This window comes from Paroedura picta, chromosome 9 (genome assembly GCF_049243985.1).
Source record: "Paroedura picta isolate Pp20150507F chromosome 9, Ppicta_v3.0, whole genome shotgun sequence".
In the NCBI taxonomy this organism is placed as follows: domain Eukaryota; kingdom Metazoa; phylum Chordata; class Lepidosauria; order Squamata; family Gekkonidae; genus Paroedura; species Paroedura picta.
This window is the reverse complement of record NC_135377.1, coordinates 21,005,712-21,022,836: the sequence shown is the minus strand read 5'-3', so window position 1 is coordinate 21,022,836 and position 17,125 is coordinate 21,005,712. Positions and strand designations below refer to the sequence as shown.

At 46.9% G+C, this 17,125-nt stretch overlaps 1 protein-coding gene and 1 long non-coding RNA gene across 4 annotated transcripts; both read left to right on the top strand.

The window, feature by feature from the left end:
• Positions 1 to 427: 427 nt before the first annotated feature.
• On the top strand, positions 428 to 4,310 carry KCNS2 (potassium voltage-gated channel modifier subfamily S member 2). Of its 3 annotated transcripts, none has more exons than XM_077351824.1 (2): positions 428 to 550; positions 1,813 to 4,310. In XM_077351824.1, the coding sequence occupies exon 2, from the start codon at positions 1,855 to 1,857 to the stop codon at positions 3,286 to 3,288; it is 1,434 nt and encodes a 477-aa protein (XP_077207939.1). In that variant the 5' UTR covers positions 428 to 550; positions 1,813 to 1,854; the 3' UTR covers positions 3,289 to 4,310. The 3 variants fall into 3 exon arrangements, with proteins under 3 accessions (XP_077207939.1, XP_077207940.1, XP_077207938.1); XM_077351825.1 differs by lacking the exon at positions 428 to 550 and adding an exon at positions 646 to 949; XM_077351823.1 differs by lacking the exon at positions 428 to 550 and adding an exon at positions 648 to 1,062.
• Positions 4,311 to 8,176: 3,866 nt separating this feature from the next.
• LOC143844201 (uncharacterized) lies at positions 8,177 to 15,859 on the top strand. Its single transcript, XR_013233855.1, has 3 exons — positions 8,177 to 8,350; positions 10,610 to 10,648; positions 14,154 to 15,859. It is a non-coding gene; the product is annotated as an uncharacterized LOC143844201 (long non-coding RNA).
• The last annotated feature ends 1,266 nt before the right edge of the window (positions 15,860 to 17,125 follow it).

The following is a 17,125-nucleotide window of genomic DNA, read 5'->3' as shown; positions in this document are numbered from 1 at the left end:
TACAAGAAAGTTCCTTTGAGCTTTCATGGCAAATAACTGCTGATAGACTTCACCACTCGGTGAATCCAGCTAAGCCAGTGGCCACCATGTTGTTCTAGAGGAGAGAGTGGCTTAACCAGGGCTTCCAGGAACAGGGTTTCTCTTTGTCCACTCGAAAGCTAATAAGAATAAATTTAAGGGGGTGATTCCCCCTTTCCCACCTCCACCCCCACCCTGCAAGTTCTAGAATTAGGAAAGAATCCCGCCTGATATTTCTTTCTGCCAAAACAGGAAAGTACTTGCTTTGGAGCCTCCTTGGCTTTGGAGCCACCTTGCCTATAAGCAGGACCAGCCTCGGCCAGCCTGGGGAGCCGCGGGGGCTTCCATTGGCCTGCCCATTGCCCTTCTGAGCCCTATAGGGGGGCAAAGAGGCTACGGCTGGAAGAGCCGTGGAGGGGAGAGGGGGGGGCGACTCTGTCAGGCAGCCCTTGGCAGCCCCATCCCTCCGGCCGATCTGCCTTCCGCCGGCTGGCTCCAGCCCCACGCCCCTCTTCCCGCCGGGCGCTCGTCGGTAAGCCCCCCAGCGCGCCACACACGCCCGCAAGGTGGCCCCGGAGCCGCCGGGACCAGGGAGAGACCCTGAGGGAGAGGGGCGGTGCCGGGAGGAGGGTCCCTTCGGCCCCCGGGAGAGAGCCCAGTCTGTCCGCGGCCAGCCCCGGCGGCTGCGCATCCCGGCGAGCGGGGCTCCGGGGGCGGGGCGGGGCTGGCGCGGGCGCGGGCGAGGGGCTGCCGGTGGTCGCCATGACTGCTCCTCCTGCTCCTGCTCCTGCTCCTGCTGCGGCGGCGGCGGCTGCCTGGGGCTGACGGGGGAGAGGAGCTGTCCGTTCAGCACCACGGCGCGGCGGCGGGCGGGTCTCTTGCCGGGCACCGGCGGCTCCTGCCTGGCTGCTGCTGCTGCTGCCGCGCCCAGGTGAGACGACGCGCCGCTCTCGGCGCCCACCGAGGGAGCCGCCCCGGCCATGCCGGCCACGGACGCGGGCCACTCGGACGCCGCCCCGCCGGCTCCCCGCCGCAGCCCTTGAGGTGAGAGGGCCGGGGCGAGCCGCCCGGGGGGCTCTGGGGGCGAGGCGGGGCGGGGCGGGAACAACAGGCGGGCGTCGTCGGTCTTTGTCGTGCCGGAGCCGCGTCCCCCTGGACGAAAAGGGCAAGAGGCTCCGGGAGCCGCCCGGGATCCGACGGGGAGGGGGAGGGGGCACTGCGAGCGCCGCTCCTGGGGCGGAGGGGCTCTTTGGACCCCCCCCCCCTAACCCCCGCCGCCCCTCCGGCCATTAACATCCAGCTCTGCTCTGTTTGCGCTCCCGTTCAAGGAGGGAGCACGGGCGCTCCAGAGGCGAAGCCCGGCATCGTAGCCTGGGGCAGGGGTAGTCAACCTGTGGTCCTCCAGGTGTTCGTGGACTACAATTCCCATGAGCCCCTGCCAGCGTTTGCTAGCAGGGGCTCAAGGGAATTGTAGTCCATGGACATCAGGAGGACCACCGGTTGACTAACCCTGGCCCAGGGCATTGTCAAGGGAGGTGCCAGCGAGGAGGGAGCGAGGAAGGCGTAAGTAAAGGCGAGTTGTTAATTTGTGATTCACCCTGAATTAGTGAGTCCGGCCCCTCCAGCTAGTGACAAAAGCTCTATCGCCAAGGAGCGAGATGGTGCGGGATGCTCTAAAGGGGCGTGGGTTGTGTGGTGTGCAACCGCCTTAGAGCCGGATGAGCCACATATTAAATATATGCAGTTCCCCGCCGTGCTAATTAACTCTGATTGCCTCCTTTAATTATCCTCCAGGCCTTCTTCCCCTGCCCCACATTGCTCTGGAAGAAACTCACCATGACAGGCCTGAGTCTGAGGGATTTATCAGATGTTGCTTTTGAAGACAATGAAATCAGCATCAATGTTGGGGGCTTTAAGAAAAAGATGAGATCAAACACCTTGCTGAGATTCCCGGAAACCAGGCTGGGCAAGCTGCTGAACTGCCATTCCAAGGAGTCGATCCTCGAGCTTTGCGATGATTACGATGACGCCAAGAACGAGTTCTACTTTGACAGGAACCCTGAACTTTTCCCATACGTGTTGCATTTTTATAACACCGGCAAGCTTCACGTGATGGGCGAGCTCTGTGTCTTTTCCTTCAGCCAGGAGATTGAATATTGGGGGATCAATGAATTCTTCATTGACTCTTGCTGCAGCTACAGCTACCATGGAAGGAAGATGGAACCCAACCAAGAGAAATGGGAAGACCACAGTGACCAGGAAAGCACCACTTCTTCCTTCGATGAGATCCTGGCTTTCTACAATGACGCTGCTAAGTTCGACAAGCAACCATTTGGGAAAGTCAGGCGGCAGCTCTGGCTAGCCCTAGACAACCCTGGCTATTCCGTCTTGAGCCGAATATTTAGCGTCCTTTCCATCATGGTTGTTCTGGGGTCCATCGTCACCATGTGCCTGAACAGCCTGGCGGACTTTCAGATTGTTCGCAGCAATGGGAGTACTGAAGAAGACCCCCGGTTTGAAATTGTGGAACATTTCGGCATTGCGTGGTTTACCTTTGAGCTGGTGGCCAGATTTGCAGTCGCGCCAGACTTCTTGAAGTTTTTTAAGCATGCCCTAAACCTGATTGATCTCATGTCCATCCTTCCATTTTACGTCACCTTAATTGTTAACTTGGTAGTGGAAAGTAGCCCTGCTTTAGCGAACCTAGGCAGAGTAGCCCAAGTCCTGAGACTCATGAGGATATTCCGCATCTTAAAACTTGCTAGACATTCAACAGGCCTTAGGTCCCTCGGAGCTACTCTCAAGTATAGTTATAGGGAGGTAGGGCTTCTCTTGCTGTACCTCTCCGTTGGGATCTCCATCTTCTCTGTCGTGGCCTACACAATTGAAAAGGAAGAAAACAGAGGCCTGGAAACGATCCCTGCTTGCTGGTGGTGGGCTACAGTTAGCATGACCACAGTGGGCTACGGAGACGTTGTCCCGGTGACCACAGCAGGCAGGCTGACGGCTTCCGCCTGCATCCTTGCTGGCATCCTGGTTGTAGTCCTCCCAATCACGCTCATCTTCAACAAGTTCTCTCATTTCTATAAGCGCCAGAAGCAGCTAGAAAGTGCAATGAGGAGCTGTGATTTTGACGATGGGATGAAGGTGGTCCCTTCGGTCAACCTGAGGGATTACTATGCCTACAAAGTGAAATCCCTTATGGCCAGTCTCACCAACATGAGCAGGAGCACGCCCAGCGAACTGAGTCTGAACGATTCCCTGCATTAGTCTCTGGTTCAAAAACCAGTTTGCATGATGGAAAACTGAGCTGCATTTCATATTTCGTTGTTTCTCTCAGCCGCACCAAGGACAGAGTCCAAAGGCTGCCTTTTCCACCATGAGGTATTCCCCCCACCCTTATTTTGGCTGATGCAGTCTTTCAATAGCTATTGACATGAAGGTCAAGGTTTCAACAGGTTCGGCAGGCGTCCAGACTGCAGGTCCACTTAACTTGTAACATGCTCAAAAGGCCTAGTTTGGGATCAAAATATCTGCTGAAACCTTCATAAAAACCAGGATACAGGTGAACTACCACCCGGTGCAAAAGTCACCTGATGGCCAAAAAACCCAAAACCAAACCAAACATTTGTGCAAATCGAAAGAACTACTGAAATTTAAGCTGCAACCATAAAGGCACTTCCTCATGAGTAAGGCCTATTTAATCACATCAGACTTGTCATTTAGAGGGATTCAAGAGTAGGCTCACTATGGATGCTCCCTTATTTTCAGATTAGCCCTAATGAGGTACATTTTTTTTTGCTCCACTGCATAGAAACAGCTTCTTGATTTCACGTCGACAGCTGTTGCTGTTTCCGTGACATTCATGCTCTTGGTGTCTTACTTCTTTATCACAGATGCCTTTTGCTTTGAGCAAAAAAAAAAAAAGATTTCCAGGAGGACAAACGAACCCCTTGTAGATTTAGAAATGCCACTGTCCCATTTTAACATTCATAGAAGCGATATAGTAGAAAGGCAGCACAAATATCCATTCATTTGAGACCATCGTCACCAAGGAACTCTTAACAGCCAGTCTGCATTTCAGAACTCACCACTGTCATTACTACACCTGAGTGGCTGATGGAAAAGCTGCTTGGGACACTCTTATGATAACTAACATTGTCATAACCCTGTCTGTGTAACTATGACTGAATTTATTTGCCAGAAACTAATATTGACTCTGGAGTGTGTACTATTATAAATTAGCAAAAAGTCCCATCAGCCCTGATGGGAGGGAAAGATGGAACAATGTATGTATTGGCTTACTTATTTCTCCAAGAAGCTCTGGCCTGTATACCTTATTCTTTCTTTGGTTCCCACAGCAGCCCGTGAAGCAGGTTAGACTGAATGAGACCATCTGACCCAAGGCTACCCAATGGGCTTCATGGCTGCGGAGGGTTTGAACCTTGGTCTCCTGGAGCCTAAGCTGACACTTTATCCGTGACATCCCATTGGCTTTCCAGTGGCAGGGCCAGCTTACTAAAAATCTACTCTTCTGCCAAAATCCAACTGAATATTGCCTTCAAGATCTAGGGATCCAGGCAGCTTCAAAGTGCAGAATTTGACCCCAGGTCAGTGTCATGATCCTGCCAAAGGGTGAAAGAATCTTACCAGCTTGAGAACACACACACACACACAAGAAAAGAATATTTTCAAGACCATTTGCTATTTTAATTTTCTCTCTTCTGGGATTTTTGAGAAATCTCCTTTGAGGCACAGGAACAGAACATGGTATGCAAGGAAAGATTCTGAAGCGTGTGTCCAACGGGTTCCAGGTAGTCAGATGCAGCCAGCCAGTCAGCTGCTACAGTGCCTTCATATTTTGGCAGGCTGTGTGTGTGTGTGTGTCTGTGTGCTTGTGTGTGTGTACATGCTCACGTGTGTATGTGTGTGTGTGTGTATTAAGGCATACTCCCTGCCCTAAGGACTAGAAACAGTTATCTCATGCGAACTTTAGTTACAACTCGTGATGCTGTGAAAAAAATATTGTGCGGAAGATGAGTCAACTGTACCCATTGGCTGGCTGATGAAGATCAAAACCCAGTGCTACAGAAAGTGGCAACTGCCCAATGACCAAAAAGGGATTTAGAATGATGTCATGTAGACTTCAAGAAAGTCAACCGGGCTAGTTTTAAAAGTCTGCACATGGAAGAAAGTCGGTTTCTCTTTGGATAGGTTTCAATGGACCATACTCTTAATGAGATACGTTCTGATCCCAAACACATTTCCATGTAAACAAGGGAAGATCATTCCTTCTTCTGTCCCCCTCCATTTGCCACATGAAACAGCTATAGAGTGTTGGGGAGAGGAGGAGGCCTGGAGAAAGGTTAACTTTTGCATATGCAAGTGTAGCTGCCTTGCTTGTACCAAATAAGACCACTTACCTGTAAAGGTCAGTTTGTTTGCTGTGATTGGCATCAGCTCTCCTCTATATCAGAACACTGTTAACTAGTGTTTTTAACTCGAGATGTCATGGATGGAATCCGGGATCTTCTGTATGCAAAGTAGCTGCTCTACCGTGATCTATTCCCAAACATCTGCCTACTCAAAAATGGTCCTCCGGGTCTCCCCTGAGGTATAAGAGTCAAATATGGGTTTTGCTCCTTGGGGAGAAAAGCAGCAGGGGAGCTGGGAGGACGAGTCTGTGTTCATAGAATCACAGAATCATAGATTCTGTGGATGGCCATACAGGCCATCTGTGGATTCTAGGATGGCCATACAGGCCATCTAGTCCAACCCCCTGCTCAATGCAGGATCAGCCCAAAGCATCCTAAAGCATCCAAGAAAAGTGTGTATCCAACCTTTGCTTGAAGACTGCCAGTTCATGCCTAAACCTGGATGTCCCAGGCTAACCTGATCGCCTCTGATCTCAGGCACTAAGCTAGGTCAGCCCTAGTTCTTACTCGGGTGGGAGTCCACCTAAGAAGCCCAGGGTTGCTATGCAAAGGCAGGTACTTCTCTGGACTTGCAACCCTCCCAGAATCACCATAAGGCAGCTGGGATTTGCTGGTTCTCTCCACCAAGAAGACCGTGGACTTCAGTGGATTTAGAAGGGTGCTTACGATGGAACTCAGAGAGGTGCAGGACACGGTGGCTTTCTGGACAAGTTCTTCGATCAGAGAGAGGGAGAAGAGTTGATTTCTTTTGAATATGAATTTCTCCAGGTGGCTCAGAGCTGCAGCATACACGGTTTCAGTTTCCTACACTGAGAAAGAGTGACTGCCCCAAGGCCATTCAGTGTTTCATGATAAGTCAGGACCTGAACTTCCCAATTATAGTCCAACTCTTTTAGAACTATATCACATTATCCCTGGGTTCTGAAAGGATCAGAAACCCTCTCTTAACCTCTCTCACTTGATCCTTCAGCTTGATGTAGCGGGTAAGAGTGGCGGCTTCTAATATGGTGAGCCAGGTTTGATTCCCCACTCCTCCGCATGAAGCCAGCTGGGTGACTTTGGGCTAGTCGCAGTCCTGATAGAGTTGTTCTGACTGAGCAGTTCTTTCAGAGCTCTCTCAGACCCTCCTACCTCACAGGGCACCTGTTGTGGGGAGGGGAAGGGTAGGTGATTGCAAGTCGCTTTGAGACTCTTTTGGGTAATGAAAAGTGGGGTATGAAAACCAACTTCATTGTGATCTCTGGTAATATTGAGTAATAATGAGTTTCAGGGAAACCTAAATAACTTTGGCTTACAAATCAAGGAGCACAGAGGGCTTTGAATGCCAAAAGGGGTTAATTTCTAGCCCAAAGGACTTGCAAAATTCTGCCAAACTTCCAAATTCCATGCAAGGGACTGAATGCAGTTCTGGCTACAATTCACCAACAATACGAAGGTACCACTTACATTGGTGAAATGCTCACTCACAGCACGAGGGCCTCCCTCTTCCTCATTACAGTCCTCACAGAAATAGTGAAAGGGCAGCCACTGAAGTTTCAGAAGCTGTTCCGGAGGTATTTCAGCCTCACGCATGAAGATGCTCTCAGGCAGGGCTCAGCAACTTTTTCTTGTTAAACAGCCAGGCTGTGTCAAAATCCAGACAGCTTGTGTCAGAAGCTAAATCTTGGTATTGCCAATAACTAGCATGTTGACTAATCATCCATAAAATTCCTATGGTCCAGACAAGGGTTATGTTGAGTCCTTTATTAGGAGGTGGCATCCACAAGACAAAATCTGTACACTAGAATAGAGAGGTAGTGATTTTGGACTTGTTTCTGAGCAGATGCCAAGACCTGGGATCACGCTCAGAGCACAGCCTGGCACTTTTATTCTCCCAGGGGGTTCTGGGATGTGCAGATACAACATAACAGGAAAGACAGAATGCAAGACTAGAGCCAGGGAGCCAAGCAGTTCAAAGGTCAGGGGGAAAGGAGGGTCTGGAGTTCAGGGTCTAAAGCTTAGAGGCTGGAACAGGATACAGAGTCTGTATTTCTTGCTGGAAAAGCAAGCACAGGTTTACTAAGCCAGGGGCAAGGTTGCACTCTGTTCACTGAGTGGGTCGATTTACAGAGAGGGAAAACACAGAAACCTGCTTCCACACCAAGCTCTGTTCAGCAGGTTCTTTTTAACTGCATCCTGTTGCTGACTCATCACCCAATGCCATGTGTCACTTCTTCCCACTGGATGCCTCATCCTCCAGGTGTAGGTCCTTAATGGTTTTTTTATCAGCATTCCAGTCCTGCTCCTGTAAAGACTCTTCTCCAGGACCCAACAGTGATTGCTGCTGTGTCGTTAGATGAACACTCTGTCTTCTCTCTACAGTTGTTAAGCTCTCCTTCCTTTTCCTACACTCCACTGGTTCAGGAGAACCTGGTGGCGACCGAGGCTCTGGCCTCTGTCTCCTTTCTGTCGTCTCTTGCCGGAATGAGGAGCTTGGCTGTAGCTGGGTTGCATTCTTGCTTCCCGATGCTTTCCCCATTGGGTCTGCTTCTCAATCCAGCTGCTTCAGTGGGTGTTCTACCAGCGCAGGGCTGGCTCCTCCAAATTCTTCCTCCAAAAACACTGGCCCATGACAGCTGGTGTGAGACGTAGAGGCTGTCATACCAACTGAGAACAGGGACCACCATGCTATTAAATTTAGCATTCAGACGCGATTCTTTTGAAAGGGTGCCAAGGAAGCACTGAGGAGATGCAGCTTTTAATGTTTGTGAGTACTAAAAGAATTCTAAGAACTTCAGTGAGGATTAAGGCACCATTTTGTCAAAAGAATGACAATTCCAGAGCTAAAGTAGACAATTTACCTACTGCAACAACTGAATGTCATACAATCCTGTTGACAACCTCTCAAAGATTTCAAGGTAATTACTATTTGCTCAAGTTCCATGAGAGACAGCTTTAATTAAAGAGCAGTGAATTTAGTCTATCAGAAGATGGTTCCCCTCTCCCAAAAAATGTAACTATGAAGCTTTCACTGATTAGTTGACCCAGAAATCCAAGCATTTGGTTCTGCATATTTAATTATGTATCCTAAAGCAGGAGTGTCATATAGGCAGGAGATCTGCAGATCTGCCAGGCAAGAGACTTTCAGAGCTGATTGGCCATTGCCTGCCCCCATGTCATGACCCTGGTGTTCCCTGGAGGTCCCCTCGTAAGGGTATCACTGTGATCACTCCAGGGAGTTCTTAAATTTCTTAATATTAAGAAACTGACCTAAGGGCTTCTGTTTCATTTATGCAATTCACCTGGATTCAACAGGGCCTTAAGATGGTAGATAGCTGAGTTTCTTTGCTCTGGAAAAACCAGGAGCAAATTCAACCAGACACTTGATACCTAATTTTGCTCTGCAGCTACTGACTTTACACACTTTAAAACTGATATCTGCAATACTTAGCTGGTCAGCTTACATGTAGGTGTGAGTTGCATGAAACTTCTAGTTTTTTTCTTTAAATGCACCATATTCCGGCATGTTTGCTCTTTCTTCCTTCTTCCAAGCCACGAAATGCTTTCCATAAAATTCCAAGGTCACTAGACCCTCGTGATTATTCTTGCCATAGTCTTGACATGCAAAGAGATTGCTCTCTATGTTCAGTCATGGCAGAAATGAGTTCCACAGTCATATATCACACATGGTCCTCTCTTGGGACTCCACACAAGAATAAAGAACTAGTCTCAAAGGACCACCAGAGCAGTGGTCTCCCTTCTCCACCCAACAAACCACATGACTTGAGATCTATGGTGCTTCAATGAGTGCCTGAATGGGAGGGTGGTGGTACAGGATGTCAGTAACTACTGGGTTGCTTCCTCAGCCATGATAATCCCAAATAATAACAACAAAAAGATTACCAGTGCTGTCCTAAGCAGACTTGCAGCTTTCTATATCTGCTGAAATCAATGGGTTTAGAAGGACGTGAATCAGTTTAGGGTTGCACTGAAAATGCATCACATTCGGTATACAGGTTGAAACTGCAGCAAAACACGTGGTAGCTCCCTGGGACTCAGGCTAGGCAACATGGCTACTGCTCAACAGACCAGTGAAAGCCATTGTCTAAAAATACTTCAAGTCTTCAAAGTTGCCCATTCTGCCCCCTTCAAGACAAACTTCCTCATGCACTGCTGGTGAGGAAGTCCATTTCTTCTAGGAGAAAAATGAAAAAGAATCCCACCACCCACACCATACTCCAGCATACATTAAATAAGCTTAAAACCTCTGTGTGTGGGGGGGGGGGGGATACTGCATTTCATTTTATTAACATTTCGTTCAAATGCATATAAATGAAAAGCCATCTCCCCAGCTTTCCATCCTCTGGCACCTCAACAGATGGCACAAAATTCCTGTTTTCTTTTTCGGAGATTGGGGACTCGGCAAAGCATCAATAATACTCCAAAGTGCTAAATCAATATGACATGACCTTTCAGCTCTTCTACAATGAGCCCTTTCCCTCGGGGCCCCAGCTGCGCAATTGTTCACAGGGAAGTGCTTTTCAAACTCACTGTCCTTTACGGTATCAGTTATTTACTTTCACTTGCAACCGTGGGCTTTGCGTTGATTTCCCCCTTCTGCTCCTCTCGGCTCTCTCAAATAACATTCATCTTGCTGTCACCATTTTGGTTCCTTGGGACGCCGTCACACCGATGGTTAGCCCCTTCTCCCTCTTTTGTTTTTAGATTTCCCAGCTTTCCCCTGGGGTAAATTTGGGCCACTGTTTCTACTTTCCAGCTGTGTGCAAAGAGGCAAGGATATAATGACATTCCCCCTGGGCTTCTGAAAAGTATCTTAAACTAAATACATTCCAAGGAGAGAACAAGTACTTTCCATTGGAGAATAATAATGTAGTGTATTAATAGCAGAGGCTGCACATAAAGCATTATACCAAACAAATTGCTAGCTTCTTAACTGCTTAAGAGCTCATACTTGCCGTCTTGTGTTGCTGATTTTTTAATAGTCTTGTGAAATATTGGGCAAACAGTGAAATGAGATCCATAATCACCAGATTCATGCACCGGTGGGGTGTAGAGGATTGATTGTCAACTGAAAGGATATGACTCACAATTGGGATAGTCCCCAGCTAAGGTGGACTGTACTACTAGTTCATTACCAATGTTTCTTTTCTTTCCAGCATTTTAAAGAATGGAACCGGAGGAAGAGTAAAAGACAGGTGAGTGCAAGGACAATTTAACATGGCACATTGGGTTGAAGGGATGTCTCAGGTCAGAAATGTTGAGGGATAAGGATGGTCATCTTGGAGGGCCCATGTCCAGCCTATGCTGAGACAGCTACATTGGTTACCAGTTGGCTTCTGGATCAGGCTCAAGGTTTTGGTTCTTACCTTCACGGCCATCCACGGCCTGGGTCCCACTTACCTGAGGGACCGCTTGTCTTCATATGCCCCTTGCAGGGCTCTTCGCTCTGTGGGTATGAATCTGCTGGTTGTCCATGACCCCCAAGAGGCACACCTGGCCTCGACCAGGACCTGGGCTTTTTCAGCCCTGGCCCTGACTTGGTGGAATGAGCTCCTGAAAGGGCTGAGGGGCCTGACAGAGCTATCAGCATTACGCAGGGCCTGCAAGATGGAGCTCTTCCACCAGGCTGGGCCAGGAAGATCAGGTCCCTCCCTGTATAGGTCCATAGGCCAGACATCGCCTGTAGATTCCCCTCCAGAGCGATGGTGGTTGCTGTGGTATGGTGTGTATGAGGGGGAGGGGTGGTCCATATAGTAGTTTTTGCCGCCACTTTTGGTCCACTGTTTTTATATGATTTATGGGTTTTTAAGATTTCATTGTAAGCTACCATGTGCCGGTGGACCCATATGTGGCGGTTAACAAACACAATGAATGAATGAATGAATGAATGAATGAATGAATGAATGAATGAATGAATGAATGAATGAATGAATGAATGAATGAATGAATGAATGAATGAGTGGATATGCAGATCCAATGCCAGATCACCAGGTGATCTGAGGCAAGCCACTATCTTTCCGCTTACCCTGCCTCATAAGAGTTATTGTGAAATTGGAGCGTATTCAAACACTCTGTTCCAAGCTGACCAGAGAAAGAGGAAGCAGCTACAGGGGCAAACAAACAGTAAATGGGTCCCCTTTACTGTCACTAGGCAGAAAGACATCCTCACACCCAAAGGCCTTTTAAAACAATACAGCCGGAACTGTCAATCCTTGTCCATTTGTTAGTTAGTTTATTCAGGGTAGAGTACACCATAGTGCAGGGGTAGTCAACCTGTGGTCCTCCAGATGTCCATGGACTACAATTCTCATGAGCCCCTGCCAGCAAATGCTGGCAGGGGCTCATGGGAATTGTAGTCCATGGACATCTGGAGGACCACAGGTTGATTACCCCTGCCATAGTGGACTTACAAAAATGAAGTACATATAAAACCATAAATTATAAATATAGTTAAAAATCTAAACAGCTTGAAACCCTTAACATGTAAAAGCAAGAGCCCATATACATTGCCATTTTTACTGCACTCATGAATGCCTGTGGTGTTAATAACTCTTGTAAGAGACCAAATACGAAAGGAGGTATTAGCAGGAGCCATTAACTGCAAGACTCCTGGGGTGGGGCGGGGTGGGGGAGAGTCACATTCCAATGTCTCTGGTATTGAGTCACCTCCAGGAGGGCAGGAAATAGTCTACAAGCATCCCATTTGATCATCATCATTCGGGGGCTGTCTGTGTCTACATTTCTTGTGATAGCAGCAAAATTATTTATTTATTTTGTTTATATTACCCTCCCCTGAGACCCTTAAAATCCCGTGGCCCTTAAAAACGAATGTTTATTTCAGCATGCAGTTTCGTGAGCAGAGCTCACTTCATCAGATGCATTGGATGAAGCAAGCTCTGACTCATGAAGCTTTGTTCAGGAATAAGTTTTGTTAGTGTTTAAGGTGCCAGGGGACTTCTGTTTCCTCTTGCTGCAACGGATTAGCACAGGTACCCTCGGGAATAATTGCAGTAGAAGTGATTCTCTCAACTGGCAGTGGGCACAGAATTCCTAGTGCAATGGCAGAGGCACCTGTCCTACCCTGGGAGATGGAGGTCTCCATCGGGCATTTCCACCTGCAGTGCTCAGATCACAGACTGAGGACAGTACAGGAGCCACAAATGGTCACATCTCCTCCTACCGGTGTGGAAAGGACATATAAACATGTGCTAAAGACAAGTATGTTGAAGCACAACACTAAAAGGGAAGACCAAAAACTCTTCCAGGTCCACTGAAAACCTTTTTCAGAGCGTTTGCTTCCTTATCAAGACTTACGGTAATTAGTTTTAACATAATGCTTCCACTTGGTTTCCAGTTATAACAAAATGCTTTGGCTTCTTGATTTACTACATGGTGAACTGCAAAACTAGATAACTATAGGTATTCTTGTTGGCCACAACGAGATTTCAAGATTTTTAAAGAAAAGTTTCATGTACATATTTACGAAGAACTAGTAGTACCTTGGAGACTATCTAGTATTTAAACCCTTCTGATCTAGGATGTAGTGCTCTCACATGTTGTGTACAGAATAATCCAGATATACATCCATTCCTGACCAGTTTGGTTATGAATTCTAAAAGGAGCCTCTGTATCTATTACACATCCATTTCCGTGCACATCCTGCCCGCTAACATTCCTGATTTTCCTCCCCACTTTTGACCACGAAGCACCTGACAGCTTTGGGTGTATAAACAGAATGTTCAGTTACCATCAAGCAAAGTTTAGGTTTACCAAATCCTGCAGATTGCTATTGGGTAGCTACCTGTAACTTAAGGAATATTGCATTAAGGAAGATAAACAAACTTGGATGCCATTGGATTTCCCTTTAAGTAGAGCAATCAGCCTTCAATATCCTTGACTAATATAAAGGACCACTAAGAAAACAACCAATGGTTACATTCAGTCAACAATTTGTATTATATGCACACAGCAACAATGGTCACACTTAAGCAGTTTCTGCTGTTTTGAACATTTCTCTCTGCCAACATAGAATCATAGAATCACAGAATCATAGAGTTAGAAGGGGCCATACAGGCCATCTAGTCCAACCCCCTGCTCAACGCAGGATCAGCCCAAAGCATCGTAAAGCATGGCAGAGGCTCCCTGTGCAAAACCAAAACCAAGGAACACAACAAACCAAGAAAGGAACACAACACAACCTTTACAGGTAGGAACTCAGAAGTTGTAAATTTGTAAATTTTATACTTTTTGGAGACCACCTCCTATGACATGCCTAGGCTCACCACTCTTCGCTATTATATCATTCTGTGCTGAGAGTGCATCTCATGTGCGTCAGAAAAGAAGCTTGGTTGGAGCCATAATTTACAGAGGCTCCCTGTGCCCAAAGACAGGCAAGAAAGTTTTAGGCCAAGCCAGCTATTATTTTTCCCACTCTCTGTGCCCTGGGTCAGCATCGCATGAGAACGGCAATGCAACACACTATTTCTTACATCTCCTCTAAGGCTTCCTGTTAGGGAAGAAATCTTAGAGTGGGTTGGGGTTGCTGGGCCTGGCCCAGCAACCAGTAAGAGCCAGGAGGCAGATGGAATGACATGGGCTGTGATCATTTTTTAAAGAAACAAGACTGAAAAAAATATAAATCCAAGTCTCACACAGCTCTGAAGCCACCCTAAAAAATGATAATCTAATCTTTTTTTGTAGGTAATCCTTGGATTATGCTATTAGGATGAAATAAAAACGGAGAGAACCTTGTTGCCGAAGGCATTTCTGTGACCTTTTTGGTCCCAAGTTTGTCTTCAGATCAGCAATCAGATCCAACTGAACAGATTTCGGAGAACAGAGAAGCAGAAAAGAAACAAACAACAGTCAGAACAGCCAGAACATCCATCAGAAGCTGCCGTCTTCCTGGGAACAGTTTTTTGTTCAAAGGTCATGGTTAGGTTATTGCTAAGCAGCCCTGAAAAGTATGTTTAAAACAGGACTCTTTCCTATTTATCGCTTTTATCCCTAAGAAAATGCATTCTGTAATCACCGAAGAGATGACGGTCCCCAAAATTGTTGGGCCAGAGTCTCCTGAAAGTCTGCAACACTGTTCAGCTGCAGGAGTTTCGGCTTCAGGGGAAGACTGGAAACCAAATTCAATCACTTTGTGGTCAGATGAAGGAGATGGTGACTATCTGTGAGTCAGCCAAGAGGTCTGGGGTCACTGGGTGGGAGGATAGATCCACTTCCGGTTGGGGTTGGGCAAAAGAGTGATGGGATGTCTTCTGCTTCCACTTTGGCATTTTTCTTTGGTGGTGCTGGTTTTGAGGCACCTATGTGCTTCGGAGGCACTTATGTGCTTCGGAGCTGTTAATGGGTCCCGTTCCAGTACAGATCCTGCTGGCACTGATCCAAATACATTCTCCTTGCACCGTGAGTAGGAAAAAAACACCCATATAAGACCAACATTTCCCTCCATCTCAAGGAAAGTGTACAGTGTGGGGAGGAAGGGAGGCTTGCTGTTTTATCAGTAAGTTTCTGGATAGAAGTGGTTACTGAGAAAATCAATCAATGACTGTAAAACCAGTGGCTGGGTGTATCCCTAAGGTTGGTTCAAAACAGCCAGAAGTGAAGGCCAGTTCCGCCTAGAACCGATTTTTCTGAAAATCCAGGGTTTCCCCTAAGTTTGCAGGAAAATGCTAAATGTAAAAAAGAGGGTTACAGGAAAAGTTTTAATGTGCAGAGGTCTCATAAGGTTGCTTTGGGTTGCTTAGGCCACACTGAAAGCAGAGGTCTTATTGAACAATCTTGGCCACCAATACAAGCTGGCTAAAACCTCTAGAACACCCACCAGGCCCCTGACACGCTTAGACTTTTCACAGCCAGAAGAAGAATGAAGTTTAAAAACTCAGCTGTTTAGGAATTTCGGCAAGGGCCTGAGGGCAGCGGTACCAGGAGGTCTTGTTTTCAACAGCTGAAACAGCCATGGGGAAAGAAAGAAGTTTGCTTATTGATGAAGCACCACAGGCCTTCGTGCCAATGTTTTAAAGGCTGCATTTTCATCCAAAATGACATCAGCAGCCACAGGCTCAATCCATGCCTGCCATAACATGTAGTGTGGTTTTAAGAGCCCTGCTGGATGGTCCATTTACTCCAGCATCCTGTCACATAGCAACTACCAGATCCCTGATCTTGGCTCCTTGTGATGGTTCACTTGCTCTAAACATGGAGTTTTTCCCTTTAGCAAGTAGCAATTGAACCTAACCTCCACAAACGCTTTCAAATCTCTTTATGCTCATGGCCATCGCTATATCAACTGGCCATGAATTCCACAAATGTTGAGTGAAGAAATACTATTTGCTAGTCTATCATAAATCTACTTGCCCATAAATGTCATTGGGAAGTTCTAGAACTACGAGAAAGGATTTGCATAATTTTATAAATTTCCAATTTTATAAATGTCCAATCTCTTAGCCATCTACCTTCTACAGCAGGGGTAGTCAACCTGTGGTCCTCCAGATGGTTCATGGACTACAAATGCTGGCAGGGGCTCATGGGAATTGTAGTCCATAAACATCTGGAGGACCACAGGTTGACTACCCCTGTTCTACTGCACTTATTCTAGCTCTGTGGTATTTTGTATGTCTAGAACTGGTCCAATGCAGCCATTAGGAATGCAGTCATTCCTTGATCTATATTGAGCTACTTAAGGGTATTCCAATATTGGTCACCACTTCCAATCCTAATCTCTTCACACAGGAGCTTTCTTCCCCTCCCCCCTCCCACTGCTGCCACACAGTTAATATTTTAATCTCCAAGGAGCTACCCCTCCACAGTCTGATGGTGTCTGAATTGGCAACATCAGGACTTTTTGTTCCGAATGTACCTCACCTTACATTTACCTACACGGAACTTTATTTGCCACGTTGCAACAAATTTATCCAGTTTAGAGATCCTCCTGGAGCTCTTCACAATCCACTTTGGCTTTCACCACCCTGGATAACTCAGTACCTGCTGCTCACCTGATAGTATCTTGTTCCATCTTGGTAATAAAAGGCGCATAACAGGGCCACCCATTAACAAAGTGATGGTCTCTCCCTGCATATATAAATATGAACAAAAGAAAGACTCTTTAACATGAATGAAAGGGGGGGGGGGCTCAAACTTAACCTGATGAGGGCTGAAAGTGCTCCAGAAAGAACAGAATGCTGAGAACAGTTAAAACATGATGAACAGTAGAAAAGGAGAATGCTAGTCGGCTCAAGAATGATAGGGAACATTTGGGGTACCCCACTCTCAATTCTTTACGGGGGAGGGGCATTGTGACCATGATGAGCATGGCCCATGGTTCTGGCAACATACAAGTCTAAGGAAGGTATTTTCTAAAAAAAAATTAAACAACAAAGGCGAACATATGCCTGTCTTAAAAATTAACTAAGATGCAGCTCAATATTGACAGTTCAAGGAGTTGTTTTAAGCAGGGAAAGCAGAATTGTGGTAAATAAAATATAGGCTTTCAGGCCTTCCAAGCGAATCTACCAAGATGTCATGCCTTCCTCAATGGTATGTTGAATTTTTAATAGATTTCTTCATGCAGTGTATCACTTATTTGAAGGGAACAGACAGCCCAAATAAAATGTCTGTTAAGAGTCTTTTGTGCTATAATTATACTAGTCATCGTAAACACATTT

What these genes read in the sequence shown, in the direction of transcription:
- KCNS2 (XM_077351824.1), top strand. Translation starts at nt 1,855, where the DNA reads ATGACAGGCCTGAGTCTGAGGGATTTATCAGATGTTGCTTTTGAAGAC.